Genomic DNA, 15176 nt, shown 5'->3' on the forward strand with positions numbered 1-15176 from the left:
AGGGATTGGGGGCAGGAGGAGAAGGGGACGACAGAAGATGAGATGGCTGGATGGCAGCACCAACTCGATGGACATGAGTTTGAGTGAACTCCTGGAGTTGGTGATGGACAGGAAGGCCTGGCGTGCTGCAATTCATGGGGTTGCAAAGAGTCGTACACGACTGAGTGACTGGACTGAACTGAACTGAAGAAAAAGAATCTCTTATTCAGAGAACAAAGCTTACGGATGTTGAAGTAAGTTCAGATCCATTGTGGTGCTCATGTTCCTGGGCCATGGGATGCACGATAACTGCACTCCTCATGCTCAAAGAAGGGCTTCATTTGGGAGCTTTTGGGGGGTCCCTGGACTGGGCTGCAGGTGTCGATTTTCTTTCTTTGTTTCTCTTGCTCTTTCTGGTTTTTTTAACCAAAACTTTTGAACATCTGCAGAAATACAGTAATAAAACAAACCTCAGTGTGCCAATTTTGACGTGAACAGTTCCCGCCCTTGTAGTTTGCTTTTTCTTTTTCCTCCCCTCTGCACACATGGTGTTTGAAAGTGTTACGTCTGTATGTATTTACTTCTTTATTTTCAGGCCAGGTGTGTTTTAACGCAAATCCCAGACAGCATATGCTATTCACAGGGAACCCTTCAATATACATCTCTTACTGGACACCATTCCAGTTTTGTGCCTAGCATGATCATTACTGAATATTGACAACTATAAGAACCTAAGAATTTTAAAGAACACATTTTTACTGTTGTTTCCCTTTGGGGAGAAGATATATGTTAACTCCTTTGGTTGCCACCATTCCGTGAAATGCAATTCAGAGAATGCTGAAATGGTATAAAAAGCCATACTCTGTAGTGACTGCTTCTGGCTGGGATAATAATGTTAGTTAGTTTTCTATTGGATTTATGAGACTAAGAAAAATACCAGAAAGATCTCCCGTGTTATGTGTGTGTTTGGACTCTGGCTGCTGTTTGGACTGTCGGGCATGAGGAGATTGCCACTGGGCAGGTCTGCTGTGATTTGGATTTGGGACTTGAGTGGCAGAGACATGTGACTGCTGTGCGAGTGTTATTTTTGGGATCTGGGTGTCGGCTTCTCGTCAGAAACCATAGAAAGTTAGTGGGAGATGCACTTGTGGAGGTTCAGAAAGCAACAGGCATTGTTATGTGAGTTTTTGAACTTTTGAACATGGGTTGTTGCTTCCGCAAAGAATTAAGTAGTGACAATGACAATGAAAAAATTGGCCTGTTGCAGAAATCAGTGGAGGAGAAGGAACCGGAGAGCAAGATAAGTAAAACTTTATCTTCATTATTCAGTGCCTTTGGAGATGAGGCGCTTCCTGGTGGTGGACGCAGGGCCAGCGTGTGGGCTGGGGTTTTGGCAAGGCTGGCACGCAGACAGGGCCCAGCGCCTGGGTGGCTGCTGGACTCCTCTCCCACGTCCGGGCTCTTTACTGGATCTGGACACATAGGTGAGGCTGACGGGAACCCTGACGTCACCACCATGGGGCACGGTGGTGAAGGTGCCCGGGGCCCTCCGTGTGGGGGCCTCCCCGATGGTGAGGGGCCCTGCTGTCCAGCCCCGGCGCCCCCTGACCAGGGCCTTGGCCACCACCCTCGCTGCCACTGCCCAGCCACCTGGGAAAGCTCCGAGGTGGGGAACAAGGTGCTGGTCACTGTTCATATTGGTAGTGCTGCTGATTCCTCAGATCTGAGTGGTGAAGAGAGGGCAGGGGGAGGTCTTGTTTGTGGTGACTGCAAACGGTATAGGAATTCCAGAGAGAGCAGGTTTTACAGTATTTGTGCTGTTGATCCTGACGGCCCAGAAGGTGGAGATGAGCTGTGTGCTCATGCGTGTGAAACAGCTACAGCTCCCCAGAGCCGTCCAGCTGTCACCTCCGAGGGGGCCCACAGAGGGGCCCAGCTGCCAGACAGTGCTGGCCGTGGGCCTGGGGTGTTGGAGGCCCCTGGGGCAAAGTTGCCCCTGCAGGTCAGGCCACTCCCAAGGGAGAGAGAGTGGGCTCTTGGTGAGAAAGCTCAACCTTGCTCTGCCCTGGTGAGTGACAGTGACCCACCCTGTGCCACAGACGTTGGTGCCTTGCGGGCACAGGCCTTCGCCAGCTTCCCTGAAGCTGACACAGAAAGGAGTGCATTCCGTAATGTGGGCACACTCCCCACCTTAAACATCCACACAGACGCTGCCTGCCTAGTGAGTGCATGCACCATCCCTGAAGGGAGATCGTGTGGCAGTTCACAGCCTGCGGGTCTGGTGACTGATTCACAGAGTACTGTAATCAGTGGCGCTTCACTTGTTGAGAGAGGTGGTGATTGTGGGACTGTAACAGCTCATGCAGATCAGAGTTTAAACTCTGGAAGGGAAGGAGCGAGTAACTCTGCAAAACCACTGAAAGGCAGTGATTGTTCCAGTTTAGATGTTAGCAGATCAAACTGCAGAATCCTTTCCGTATGTCGCGATAGAACCAGTTTAAGTTCAGTAAGATGTATTACTTCAGGGACCTTTAGATTTCTGCCTACTCATGCAAATTTCCAAGAGCCAGCCCCTCACAGAGGCGATGGCCCGAGGCCCTTGGTACTTGCGGAGCAGCGCCTGGGCGACCGCAGTGTAGAAAGTGGACGCGGCCCGCATGCAGACAAGGCCGGCTTGTCTTTGCTGTCTGGGGATCATCCATCTTACCAGGATGAGGGTGACACTAGCGTTTTGGAAGATGGGGCTTGTGGTAAGAGGGCTTCTGAGTGGAGAGCTGCTGCCCAGGTGGACCTGAGTATGAACACCGGGGCCAGCAAGGCCTGGGCCCAGAGCCGCAACGTGGTATGTGCAGTGCGGGCCGCAGCCGGCCCAGGGATGTCCCGAGACTCGCAGGGAGCACCTCCACACAGCAAGTCCCTCCTCTGCTCCAGGTGGCCTGCAAGTGACCTCATTTCCTCTGCAGGTGTTTTCACCTGCGCCAAAGAGGAGAGTGAAACAAAGAGTGAGTCGTGTGTGAAGAGCTCAGGGAAGGACCCTCACAGACCAGAGAGTTCTGAGCAGGAACCCCCGAAAGCCAGGACAGCTGCCACAGAGAGGGTCCAGATAGACCCCCGAACAGCCTTTGACTGGGAAGCAAATGCACAGAAACGCACAGCAGTGCCCAGTCAGAGTGTGCTTGCTTGTGTCAGTTCTGGTGAAGCAAAGAATCCTGACTTTGAGACAGCTCACACAGGAAGGAACGATACCTACCGAGTGAATGACGGCAGTCATGAGGATCTCAGCCTTGCACCACCTGTAAGCAAGAGTTCGGCCCCAGGCGTGCAGGACTTGGAAGGCGTGCGGGTGAGCCCTGTGCACAGCGGTGGCAGCCCTCTGCCAAAGCAGGTTCTCTCCCAGTCAGCCGGAGACGCTCCTGAGGCCTCTGGTGGGCGAGCGTCAGGGCTGAAAGAACCAGAGCTGACGGGTGGAGAAGAGGAGGAGGCACTGCGTCTGCAGGAAGGCTGTGGCGGGCCCGGCACTGCCAGCCACGCAGGCCTGTGTGGGACAGGTGCATGCGCATGCCCTTTCAGCCAGAGCGGTACCAGGCCCATGGCACAGGGACCTGCCTTACAAGGGGACATGGGCTTGGTGGTCTCTGAAAGAGTGGAGTTAGGGGTTTTACGTGCAGGGTGCTCCTGCGTGACTGGTGTTTACCCTGCCCAAGTGGACGGGCTGCAGGGGATTCCTGTTGTCCCAGGTGACAGCAGGGAGGTGGCCGTCCCAGATTGTGAGTACCCTGCCCTGTCGCTTATGTCTGAAGAGCTGTCTGAGGGGGATTTGCGGAGCCCCCCAGGGCATCAGCATCCCCAGTTTCTGAGTGCACTTTCCTGCTACCCGATGGCGGAGCTGGCAAGTCAGGTGTTTTCTGAGGGGCCAGCAGATGGTTGCAGATCTGAAGCGGGCTGTCCATGGACCGATACAGTCACGAAAGATACGTTAGAAGATGAGCAAATCTTTAGTGAGGACCTGCACTGTAAGCCCCAGGACCTGGAGATGTCTTTGTTTTGGATGGAAAAGCCTCCTTTTCAGCTACCAGTGGCAGAAGATACTATCATTTGGGGATGGCAAGAGACAGGTGCACACTTAGTAAGTATGCTGTATCAGTTTTTATTGCTGTGATGTGCTAATCTTTCATTTTGCTTTTTAACTTGGAATTAACAAAGATTTATTCTAAACAATTGTTAGTTGTTTCAATATTGTTATAAAACGAAGTTAGTATAGCATCAGTTTAATCATTTCCAAACTGCAGAGTGTCAATTCGGTTTCCTCTTAGTATATTGAAGCTAGGATCACTAGTGCCTGTGGTACAGGTCATCAGGCGTGGCTGTCCGTGGAGGCTGCCCTGCCCTGTTTTCATCCATCCTGTCCTTGCCACTGGCTCCTTGTGGAGTGGAACAAACATTTGGCCCATTGGATGTTTAAAATCACGCAGAAGGTTACACTTGGAGAACACAGAGGAGTTGAAATCTGCTTTCTGCTGCTTTTGCTTGGCAGCCGTCCAGGGAGGTACGCTTGATGCTTTTAACTGGCTCCAGGATGTCGGTTCCCTCTTCTCATCAGAAGCACCTGCAGGGCTTTGAGACCCTCACCGCCCAGGCCCCACTGGTTTGGGAGAACCAAACCAGCATGTGGTCCTGCACCAAGCAGGTTGTTTGAGCATCTTCCTAGAATTTCTGTAATAAATGCAAACTTTCAAGAAACAAGAAGTTAGTCTTGTTCTTGATGCAGTCCTTTGGGCACGTATATTTGTAGTAGCAAAATAGCATTCATTCAATCTGTTTATTTTTAGTGGTTTTTGTTGTATTAGGCAAGAGAAATAGTAATAGTGAACAGATAGATGTGGCTCAAATATTATGCCTATTATTTGGAAACAAGCAAGTAGAAATTAAATTCTGTAATTTATCCACTAACCTCCTTTCTTTCTATTTCATGCTCAGATTTGAGAGTTTTTCCCGAAACAGTTACGTTCAGGTTAGTCAGTTTTATTCCTACAGTAGTTCTGGAGGCGAGCACCACTTAACCACTTCCCTCAGTGGACGTGGCTGACAGCTCTCCCCAGCTGTCCACACCTGTCTCTCAGGTGGAGCACACATGGCTCCTGCTCTTGCACGGGAGGGTGAGGTGCGTGTGCGCTGCTCTGAGTTAGCTGTCAGTTGCGCCATGTGCCTGACAGTGTGCTCACCTGACACGCTACACTTACTGGTACTGCTTTTTGTTCGAAACTCCAGTCCTAAGTGCCTGTGCAGACATCTCATTATAGCTGCTATTATGCTGTTTTACAGGTAACAAGCCAGAGTTATAGATGTCATGATTGTGAAGTCTTTGAATTGCTCTGAATTGCTAAACTTAGTGCCAATCCAGGACTAGTCCAGGCTCACTTAAACTTTAGAAAATGGGCACTTCTTTCCCTTCCATATCTCACCTGTCTTACATTCTCCATCTGCCTCCCCCTCCTCTGATACTCGGTGTTCTGGTTCCTACTCACTAACTTGTCAGTGGGATGGTTTTATTTCCTGGCCAAAGTGTGTGAGTTGGTAGGTTATTTATTTCTGTTAATGGAGCATAGCACTGAGGGGTAGTGTTTCTTTGAGTGTCAAAGTTTGGGGATACTGCACTCTTCAAAGAGTAACAGGGGTCATTTGTGTAGAATGGCTTCAGAATGTGGCCATTAAGGTCAGCTCACTGCTAGTTCTACCAACTATTGCTTGGCCATGACTTTTCAGGGGAAAAATAAGACTTAGGAGGCCACACAGATGAAACTTGAATTGTTGATAATCAGTTGGAGGTCCCTGTGACTGCAGGAAAATAGCTGCATTTTGAAGAAATGTATTTGTTTAGTACAAGTTGTTTCTCATGTGAGTTACAAGAAGTTAATGAGCTCTTGATAAATGTTTTGTTTTCTTGATATTAGAACACAGTTTTCTAATTGGGATCATTTTTGTGGGTGAGTTACTTAACCTTCCTCTGCCTTGGTTTCCTTACTTGTGTCATGGGGCTGTCATGACTCAGGTGTGTGCGTGGGGTGTGCCTGGCACCCAGCTGGCTGTCACATCTCCGTTCTTGTATCCCTGTCATACCTCAGAATATCCCTTGAATCCTGACTGGCTGCTGGAGATTGTGTGAAGCCCCTGATGCCTGATTGCCTACTGTAGAAGTAGTCACTTGTGCACGGATAGTGTTCCGGTCAGCTGTGGCATAAAGCCTTGCACAAGTTGTCAAATAGTAGAAAGTAGAATTTTATGTTATTACATCACGAAACATTGGTTCCTCCCACATGTTTCTCAGGCAGCTCCCTGCTGGGCTCAGGACTGCAGGTGTTAGTGTGCCCAGAGTGTGTGTGCCTTAGAGTGTGCCCAGAGTGGACGCCGGGAGCCAATGGGGAGGACAGGACATGCCTTATGGGCGAGCGGAGCGGGAGGAGCCCGAGGCCTGCGTGGCTTTCAGGATGCTGTTTGTGGGCAGTGTGTTTCCAGGACTCTGTGTGTGTTAGCTGTAAAATGTGTGTTGGTGATGCAGTATAGCCAACTGCAGGTGGTGCTAAAAATGAGGAAGACCTCATGCAAAGTGCAGGTTGGAGTTAGGAATTTAGAGAATGTATAGTGTGTCCATGAGGTCAGGGGTCTGTTCCGTGGGTGGAAAACTTGACGTGTGTCACGTGGGAGAACGAGACTGGGTGTAACCAGAAGAGGTGGGTTATGAGAGTATTAGTATAGGAAGGAATAAAGGCCTCAATTTGAAGAAAAAGAGAACAGAGAGAAAAGGTGTACCTGCTGAGGAGGGCAGTGGTGCCCATGAGGTGTGGAGGTTGTCTGTACTGTGCTTGGTGCAGTCCTTGTTCCCGGACCACCTCGTGCTGTGCCTGGCGCTCACTGAGGATGTCAGAAGTGTGTGTTGAAGACACAGGTGGACATGCAGGAGCAGAATCCAGCAATGAGCTGGACGTTTAGATGTCACATAAGAAGGGAGCTTGAAGACTCAGTGCTTCTTGAGGGAAACATTTTTGAAGGAGAAGGGGTACCCTGTTCTTTGCCCTGTCTGGTACTTAAAATTTAGAAGGACTCCAGATCAGCCCTCACATAGGTGCCTGGTTCTGGGCGTGATGTTTATTGTCCATGCCTTGAGGTATGGGCAGAGGATACTCTATAACTTTATCCATATCAGCCTCTACCTCAGTTTCACAAATCGTTTTTTCACTGCAAGTGTCAGTCATCCCAGCTAGAGTGAATTTATGATGTTTTTTCTTTTTTTTTTTAAGGTTGTTGACCCACACGTTTTGTTTCCTACTTGGCTCATCATGGTGCACTGGCCTTAGAGATGATCTTTCTGGGTGGCACCAGGAGGCTGCTCCCAGCGTGGAGCTGCTGCCTGGGCTCCTGGGACCCGGCCTTTTCCCCTCTTGCAGCCCTGGCCCTCCTTGGTGGGGTTGTGACGTGCAGTGCCTGGAGAATGCAGGTCGTGGCCAGGCTTGCTTAGGAATTGGGGTGGCTGCCCCAGGACATCAGCTTCTTTTAGATTTGGGGGACTCTTCAGGATTTGTAAGCAGGAGAGAGAAAATTCAAGGGTGGTGGTGGGTTTAGTGAGGTGTGCCAGGAAAGACCCTAGCAGTCCCCAAGGGACGCAAAGGTGTGAGCCAGCTGAGCAGACGTCTGGGAGTGTTCTGACAGATGAGCCCAGGGAGTCGAGGGCCAGTGTTTTTGGAACAGCCTGGGGGTCACGTGACTGGAAATGGGCACAGTCACAGGGTGTCCGCATCTGGTGCCTCTCCACCATGACTCTTTCATTTTCTATGGCCTTTAACCTTTAGCAGTGTTCAAGCTTTATTTTAGAGTTTCATCCATCGGTTCTCAGATTTGCAAATCTTTGAATTGTGTTGGGTAGTCTGGACCAGAGAAATAACTGAGTCACCAGTTAAAAAAGTTGATCAGATACCCCATAAAGGCAGGACTTTGATTCCTATTTCTTGAGTGCCTTTCACTTGGTAAGAAATTAACATCTGGTGAGTGGAGTTCTGAGTGCATCAACTTGGATCACTTTTGCATCTGATTTCTCCCTAAAAGTACGTGTAAATAGGTTCAGCCTTTTTCACATAAATTCTCTAGCATGGATATGTTTTAACTCTGAATTAGTAAGTAAAATTGCAGTGATTGGAATTTGGATACAAATAAACACATCATATTTTTTCTTAGGTACCAACAGCCAAAGTTTCAGAGCTAAACCCTAATGCAAAAGTATGGGGCACTCCACTGTTACAGCTGGAAGCGCGTGGAGCTGCAGATGGCGGTGTGAGCACCGTCTGGGAGGCGCCACCTGGCCGTGGCCACCTCGGTGAGTGGGCGGGGCTGGGCCTCTGCTCTGGGCTGCAGCCTTGTTTCCTTTGAGTTCACTTTTGGGAAAGTGTTTAAGATCTGTGTCATGGTTGGTGACAGTATTTATGAACCCTGAGGTCTCTCACAGTCAAGTTGAAAAGGTCAGTAACTGCAGGTGTAAGTCTTTGTTTTAAGAAAAAGCTGTTCTTCTAACCCCTCCTCTTGGGTTGAAATTCTTAATTACAGGATTGGACACCAACGGTGATGGTGACAAAAGTCATGACAATGTTGGGCTGTCAGATCTACAGGAATCAGACCAGACAGCCATGAGCACTTTGGGTCTGGACCACTCAGAGTATGAGTCACCGCCTGAAAGTGGTGAGACAGGTAAAGCTGTTTTATGATTTCATTTTCATGTAGAGTATGGGCTGCTTTATGTTGCACTTTTAGTTCTTTGTTCATTTCTTCCTCTTCTTTGTTTCTTTCCTTGTGGTTTGATGATTTCTTTGGTGCCATGCTTGTGTTCTTTTCTCTCTAGCTTCTGTGTAGCTATTGTAGGTTTTCAGATTTGTGGTTACAGTGTTCCTCATATATGTTGACCTGTAACTTTATCTACTTGTTAATAGAAATGACTGATAGTTAAGTTGAGACACATTCTAAAAGATGTACATTTTTACTCCCTTCCCCCACATTTTGTTTTGTTATGTCATTTTGCATATTCTTATCTCTCCCTTAATTGTATATAGTTGTAGTTGCTTGTACAGTTTGTATTTTAATCTGTATACGACTTGTAGCTATAGTTGCTTCTGCAGTTTGTATTTTAATCTGTGTATGACTTGTAGTTACAGTTGCATCTACAATTTGTATTTTAATCTGTATACTGACTTACATAAATAATCTTCAGTCCTTGCTATGTATCTGCCTTTCCTAGTGGGGTTTCCCTTTCCTATAGGTTCTTCTTTTCCACTTCGAGAAGACCCTTCAACATTTCTTCAGTGCAGGTTTAGTACTGATGAATTCTTTTAGTTTCTTCATGTCTGAGAAGCTCTTTAATCTTTTCTTCAATTCCAAATGATTATCTTGCTGGGTAGAGTAATGGAGGTTACAAGTTTTACCTTTCAGCCATTGATACGTATCCTGCCACTCCCTTCTGGCCTGCAGAGTTTCTGCTGAAAAGTCAGTTGATAGCCTTATGAAAGTTCCCTTGATTGTAACTCCTTGTTTTTCTCTTGCTTCCTTTAGAATCCTCTTTATCTGTAACTTTTGCCATTCTAATTATGACGTGTCTTGGTGTGGGTCTCTGAGTTCCATCTCGTTTGGAATGGGACCCTCCATGCTTCCTGTTCCTGGATATCTGTTTCTTCAGCTTTGGGAAGTTTCCAGCCATGATTTCATCAGATGCATATTTTACCTTCTCTGTCTCTTCTTTTTCTGGAACCTCTGTAATGTGATTTTAGTATACTTGATGTTGTCCCAGAGGCCCCTTAAACTATCCTTATTTTTAAAAATAGCTGAAGTGGTTCTTTGCTATTCTTATTGAGTAGTTTCCGTTATTCTGTCTTCCCGGTCACTTGTGAGTTTTTTTGTGTTACTTGATCTGTTTTCAGTCCTTACACTGTTTTTCATTTCTGTTATTGTATTCTTCAGCTCTGACTGCTGCTTTTTAAAAAATTATTTCCTAGTTTCTTGTTAAAATTCTCACTGTGTTCATGTATTCCTTTCCCAACTTCAGTTAGCATTCTTATTACTAATACTTCGATTTTTTTTAATCTGCTATTTATCTCTATTTTGTTAGTTTTTTCCCCTTTCATTTGAAACATACTCCTCAGTCATTGGTGCTGAAGCAGAAAGAAGCCTTGAGGGTTGGGTTTGAGCTGGTTCCATTCCCTCTAAATGTGTGTGCACCCCACCCCCTTCCTGCAATGGCTTCTCCACACTAGTGGAGAGTAGGCCAGAGCACGAGGGGCTGGAGTGAGCTGGGGTGCATGCTTGGTGGTCCCAGCCCACCATCAGAGCCCCAGGCAGCTTCCTGTCCACTCCTCTGTGCACAAAGGTACTATCAGTGGCTGCCATCACCCCATCCAGACATTGATGTGCTTTAAAAGTTCTGCCTGTTAAACCTGTCCCTAAACAATGTACCTTTCACTGGTTCCTTTGGTTCTTCTGTAAACTGACTCTCCTGCTGATGCAGAGGTGAGGGGTGCCGGTCCGGAGGCCTCAGGGGAATGTAAGACCCGAATAGTTCCCGAAAGGCAGGTCAGATTTGAGTAGGAGAGGATGAGGCTGACGAGAAGGCGAAGTGCCAGGAGAAGTGCAGACAGGAAACGTTCATGTTGAAATTGAGTCAAACCCAGGAGGAGGTGGTTCTTTGTGAAAGGAGTATTTCAAGCATTTCAGAAGAAAAAGAAGGGAGTTCTCTTTTGGGGTGCAGGGTGTGGGCCAGCATAGAAATGCCCGTGGGTAATGGGACAACAGTTGCTCACCTCTGATTTTGTTTCTGCCTTAATCTAAAAGACCAGACAGTTTAAGACCCCAGAAGACCTGAGGAATAGGCCGCACGCTTGTTATTGATGGTCATATGGGCACGTGTGAGTGCAAAGAAGCAGCTCCCCCAGATTGGCTGCCAACACTTAGCAGAGTGGCTGCACAAGGACTGTGTTCAGGCCCCCGTGTCACTGTCTAGAGAAGGTTGCATGACTGAGAAAGCCTGCCTTCCCTTTCTTACCACCAGCTGTAGGGTTATGTACGAAAGGTTATTAATTAAGTACTGTGTAAGTGTTTGACGTTAAGTATTTATTTTCCCCTAGAAGAGGACCCAGAAAGACCTCGTCTGCACGGTTGCTGCTGGCCTTTGTGACCACGTTCCCGTCCCCGCCTGGCCCCTCACTTCCCTCGTCACTCTGCCTGGATTACATAGACCATCATTTCAACTACTTCCTTGCATCTAACTTCCTTCATAGTTGCTTAGCAGATGCCTCTGACTTGTTTAAATGTAATTCTCTACCTACTCTGTCTGTTCTGAGCAGATAGACAGATGTGGCTGAAGAAGACAAGTGTTGCAATGTAGAGTGGTCTCATTTTCCATTCATGGTTTCAGACTTGCCCCACAGCACTGCAGTCGAGCTCCTGGATGGCCGTTTCACACCTGCCAACCTTGGGGGTGTAGAGCACTAATGAGGCACCACTGCTGTACCGTAAACATCACGTTTGGAATATCCTTGCTTTCTCTGTAAGCTTTATTTTCCTTAGCTTGAAGCAGTATTCACATCATTCTAGAACTGACTCGCTGATTCTTCCAGTTGGACTTGCTGGGTAGACACCTGAGAAACCACCTCCAGTCATGACAGAGTCGTGCCGGCTACCACAGAGACTGCCTGTGCCCTTCCTCCTGCCCACACCCTGCCCCAGCCAACTACTCATCTGCTTTCTGTCACTGCACTTTAGTCTGGAATTGTATGTAAAGAGTTTTACAGTATGTGCTCTTTTTGTGAGGCTTTTTTACTTACTTGTTTTGAGATTCATTCAAGTGGTAACATTTTGGGGCCTTTACTTTTTGGACCTAGTAGTGTTCCATTCCATTACCTATCATAGTTTGTTTTTTTATTCACCTGTTGATGCATGTTTGGATTGTTTTCAGTTGGGGCTGTTACAAATAAGGTACAATGGACATTTATAAACAAGGCTTTGTGTGTACATCTGTTTTCATTCCTTTTGGGTAAATACCCAGGAATGGAGTAGATGGGTCATCCGCTAGGCATTGGCTTATCTTTTTTAAGAATTGATAGAGCTGTGTTCCATAGCTGTCCCCTTGCACCCCCACTTGCAGTGCTCACAGCCTCTGCTGCTCCACACCACTGCTGGCACTTGATACCAACAGTCTTTTTAATGTTAACCATTCCAAAAGTTTGGTAGTAGAATCTTCCTGTGGATTTACTTCATATTTCCCTAGTGACTAATGGTGTCAAACATCTTTTCAAGTGTGTATGTTTCTTCAGTGACGGGTCTGTTCAAGTCTTTTGCCCATTTTCTTAATTGGATTGATTTATTATTGAACCAGAGATCAAATTGCCAACATCCGCTGGATCATGGAAAAAGCAAGAGAGTTCCAGAAAAACATCTATTTCTGCTTTATTGACTATGCCAAAGCCTTTGACTGTGTGGATCACAATAAACTATGGAAAATTCTGAAAGAGATGGGAATACCAGACCACCTGATCTGCCTCTTGAGAAGTTTGTATGCAGGTCAGGAAGCAACAGTTAGAACTGGACATGGAACAACAGACTGGTTCCAGATAGGAAAAGGAGTTGGTCAAGGCTGTATGTTGTCACCCTGTTTATTTAACTTATATGCAGAGTACATCATGAGAAATGCTCGACTGGAAGAAACACAAGCTGGAATCAAGATTGCCAGGAGAAATATCAATATCCTCAGATGTGCAGATGACACCACCCTTACGGCAGAAAGTGAAGAGGAACTAAAAAGCCTCTTGATCAAAGTGAAAGTGGAGAGTGAAAAAGTTGGCTTAAAACTCAACATTCAGAAAACGAAGATCATGGCATCCGGTCCCATCACTTCATGGGAAATAGATGGGGAAACAGTGGAAACAGTGTCAGGCTTTATTTTTTTGGGCTCCAAAATCACTACAGATGGTGACTGCAGCCATGAAATTAAAAGACGCTTACTCCTTGGAAGGAAAGTTATGACCAACCTAGATAGCATATTCAAAAGCAGAGACATTACTTTGCCAACAAAGGTCCGTCTAATCAAGGCTATGGTTTTTCCTGTGGTCATGTATGGATGTGAGAGTTGGACTGTGAAGAAGGCTGAGCGCCGAAGAATTGATGCTTTTGAACTGTGATGTTGGAGAAGACTCTTGAGAGTCCCTTGGACTGCAAGGAGATCCAACCAGTCCGTTCTGAAGGAGATCAGCCCTGGGATTTCTTTGGAAGGAATGATGCTAAAGCTGAAACTCCAGTACTTTGGCCACCTCATGCGAAGAGTTGACTCATTGGAAAAGACTCTGATGCTGGGAGGGATTGGGGGCAGGAGGAGAAGGGGATGACAGAGGATGAGATGGCTGGATGGCATCACTGACTCGATGGACGTGAGTCTGAGTGAACTCCAGGAGTTGGTGATGGACAGGGAGGCCTGGCGTGCTGCGATTCATGGGGTCGCAAGAGTCGGACACAACTGAGCAACTGATCTGATCTGATTGTTGAGTTGAGAGTTCCTTGGACAGAAGTCTTTATCAGTATGTAACTTGCAAATACATCCTTCCAGTCTGTGGCTTGTCTTTTTGTTCTAATAGTATCTTTTGAAAAGTAAAAGTTTAAAACCTTTTACATTGTGGAGTTATGGACCTTGCTTTTCATGTTGTTGCTACAAAATCTTTTAATCCAGGGTCACAAATGTTTTCTGCTGTTTAAGTTGTATTTTTTTTTATTTAAAATTTATTTTTGGCTGCACCAGCTATTCATCGCTGTGCACAGGCTTTCTCCAGTTGGGGTGAGTGGGAGCTGCTCTTGGTTGTGGCATGGACTTTCCCCTAGGGGGGTGGACTTCAGTAGCTGCAGCACTCAGGCTCAGTCAGAGCTGTGCTTGGTTGCTGTGCGTGGACTTTTCTCTAGGGGCGTGGACTTCAGTAGCTGCAGTACTTCAGGCTCAGTAGTTACCGCCTGAGGGCTTAGTTGCTCTTCAGTGTGGGATCTTGCCAGACCTAGATCAAACCCATGTCTCATGTGTTGGCAGGCAGATTCTTAACCACTGTACCACCAGGAAAGTCCCAGTTACATGGTTTTACATTTTTTAGGTCTGTGGTCCCTTTTTAATTAATTTTTGTATGTGGTGGGAGGTGTGAAGCAGAGTTCTTCCCCTCCCCCCAGCACATGTATTAATAGATACGCAGTTGTTCCAGTAGCATTTGTCAGACAGACTCTCCTGCCCTTCCCCACTGCACTGCCTTTGTGCCTTTGTCAGAATCATTTGTCCCTGAGTATGTGGGTTTGTCCCTGGACTGTCTCTTCCTCATCAGTCTGATTGGACAACAAAACCACACTGTTTTAATTACTGTAAATAATGCTTTAAAAGCAGGTAGTATTATTTAGCCTTCCAATTTTGTTCTTTTTCAGACTTATTTTGGCTGATCTAGGTCCTTTCCATTTCCATGCAAATTCAGGTGACCTGGTCAATTTCTGTAGCGTGCTGAGATTTTTATTGAAATTTCATTGACTCTGTAGATGAGTTGGAGAAGATTGGCATCTTGGCTTGCTGTTCATGACTGACGTGGTATATGTCTCTGCTTGTTCAGATCTTTAGTCTCTCTTGACTGTATTTTTCACTGTATGTTTCAGTTTTCAGCCTGCTGGCTTTTCGCATCTTCTGTTAAGTTTATCATTAAGTATTTCATATTTTTTGGTGCTATTGTAAAAGTGTATGTTAGTCACTTAGTTGTGTCCGATTCTTTGTGACCCCATGGACTATAACCTACCAGGCTCCTTGGTCTATGGGATTCTCCAGGCAAGAATACTATTGTAAGTGGTTCTTAAAAATTCAATCTGCAACTATTTGTTACTAATAGATAGAAATGTACTAACTTGTATAAATTGGAATCATACCCTGAATGCTTATTAAGCTCACATATTAGTTTTAGAAACTATTTTGTAGATTCCATTGGATGTTCTACATGGACTGGTGTTATCTGTGAGTAAATCCAGTTTTATTTCCTCTCTAATCTAGTTCCTTTTATTCATTTATCTTGCCTCATTGCACTGAATAGACCTTTCATTACAGAGGTGAAAGAGCAGATGTGGTAAGAAATTACAGATGTGGTAAGAGCAAATATCTGACTGAT

At 46.4% G+C, this 15176-nt stretch overlaps 1 protein-coding gene across 5 annotated transcripts in view; it reads left to right on the forward strand.

Moving 5' to 3' along the window:
• The window catches only part of LARP4B (La ribonucleoprotein 4B), a 90125-nt gene that overhangs the window by 42126 nt on the left and 32823 nt on the right, over positions 1–15176 (forward strand). For 2 of the 5 annotated variants that reach the window (XM_070381225.1, XM_070381224.1), the window contains 2 exons: positions 8206–8344; positions 8572–8712. In XM_070381225.1, coding sequence (XP_070237326.1) covers positions 8206–8344; positions 8572–8712 — 280 coding nt within the window. Of the gene's footprint in view, positions 1–1080; positions 4106–8205; positions 8345–8571; positions 8713–15176 lie in introns of those variants that run through there. The other 3 variants (XM_070381223.1, XM_070381222.1, XM_070381221.1) reach the window with 3 other exon arrangements.

Source organism: Bos mutus, chromosome 13 (genome assembly GCF_027580195.1).
Source record: "Bos mutus isolate GX-2022 chromosome 13, NWIPB_WYAK_1.1, whole genome shotgun sequence".
NCBI classification, from domain to species: domain Eukaryota; kingdom Metazoa; phylum Chordata; class Mammalia; order Artiodactyla; family Bovidae; genus Bos; species Bos mutus.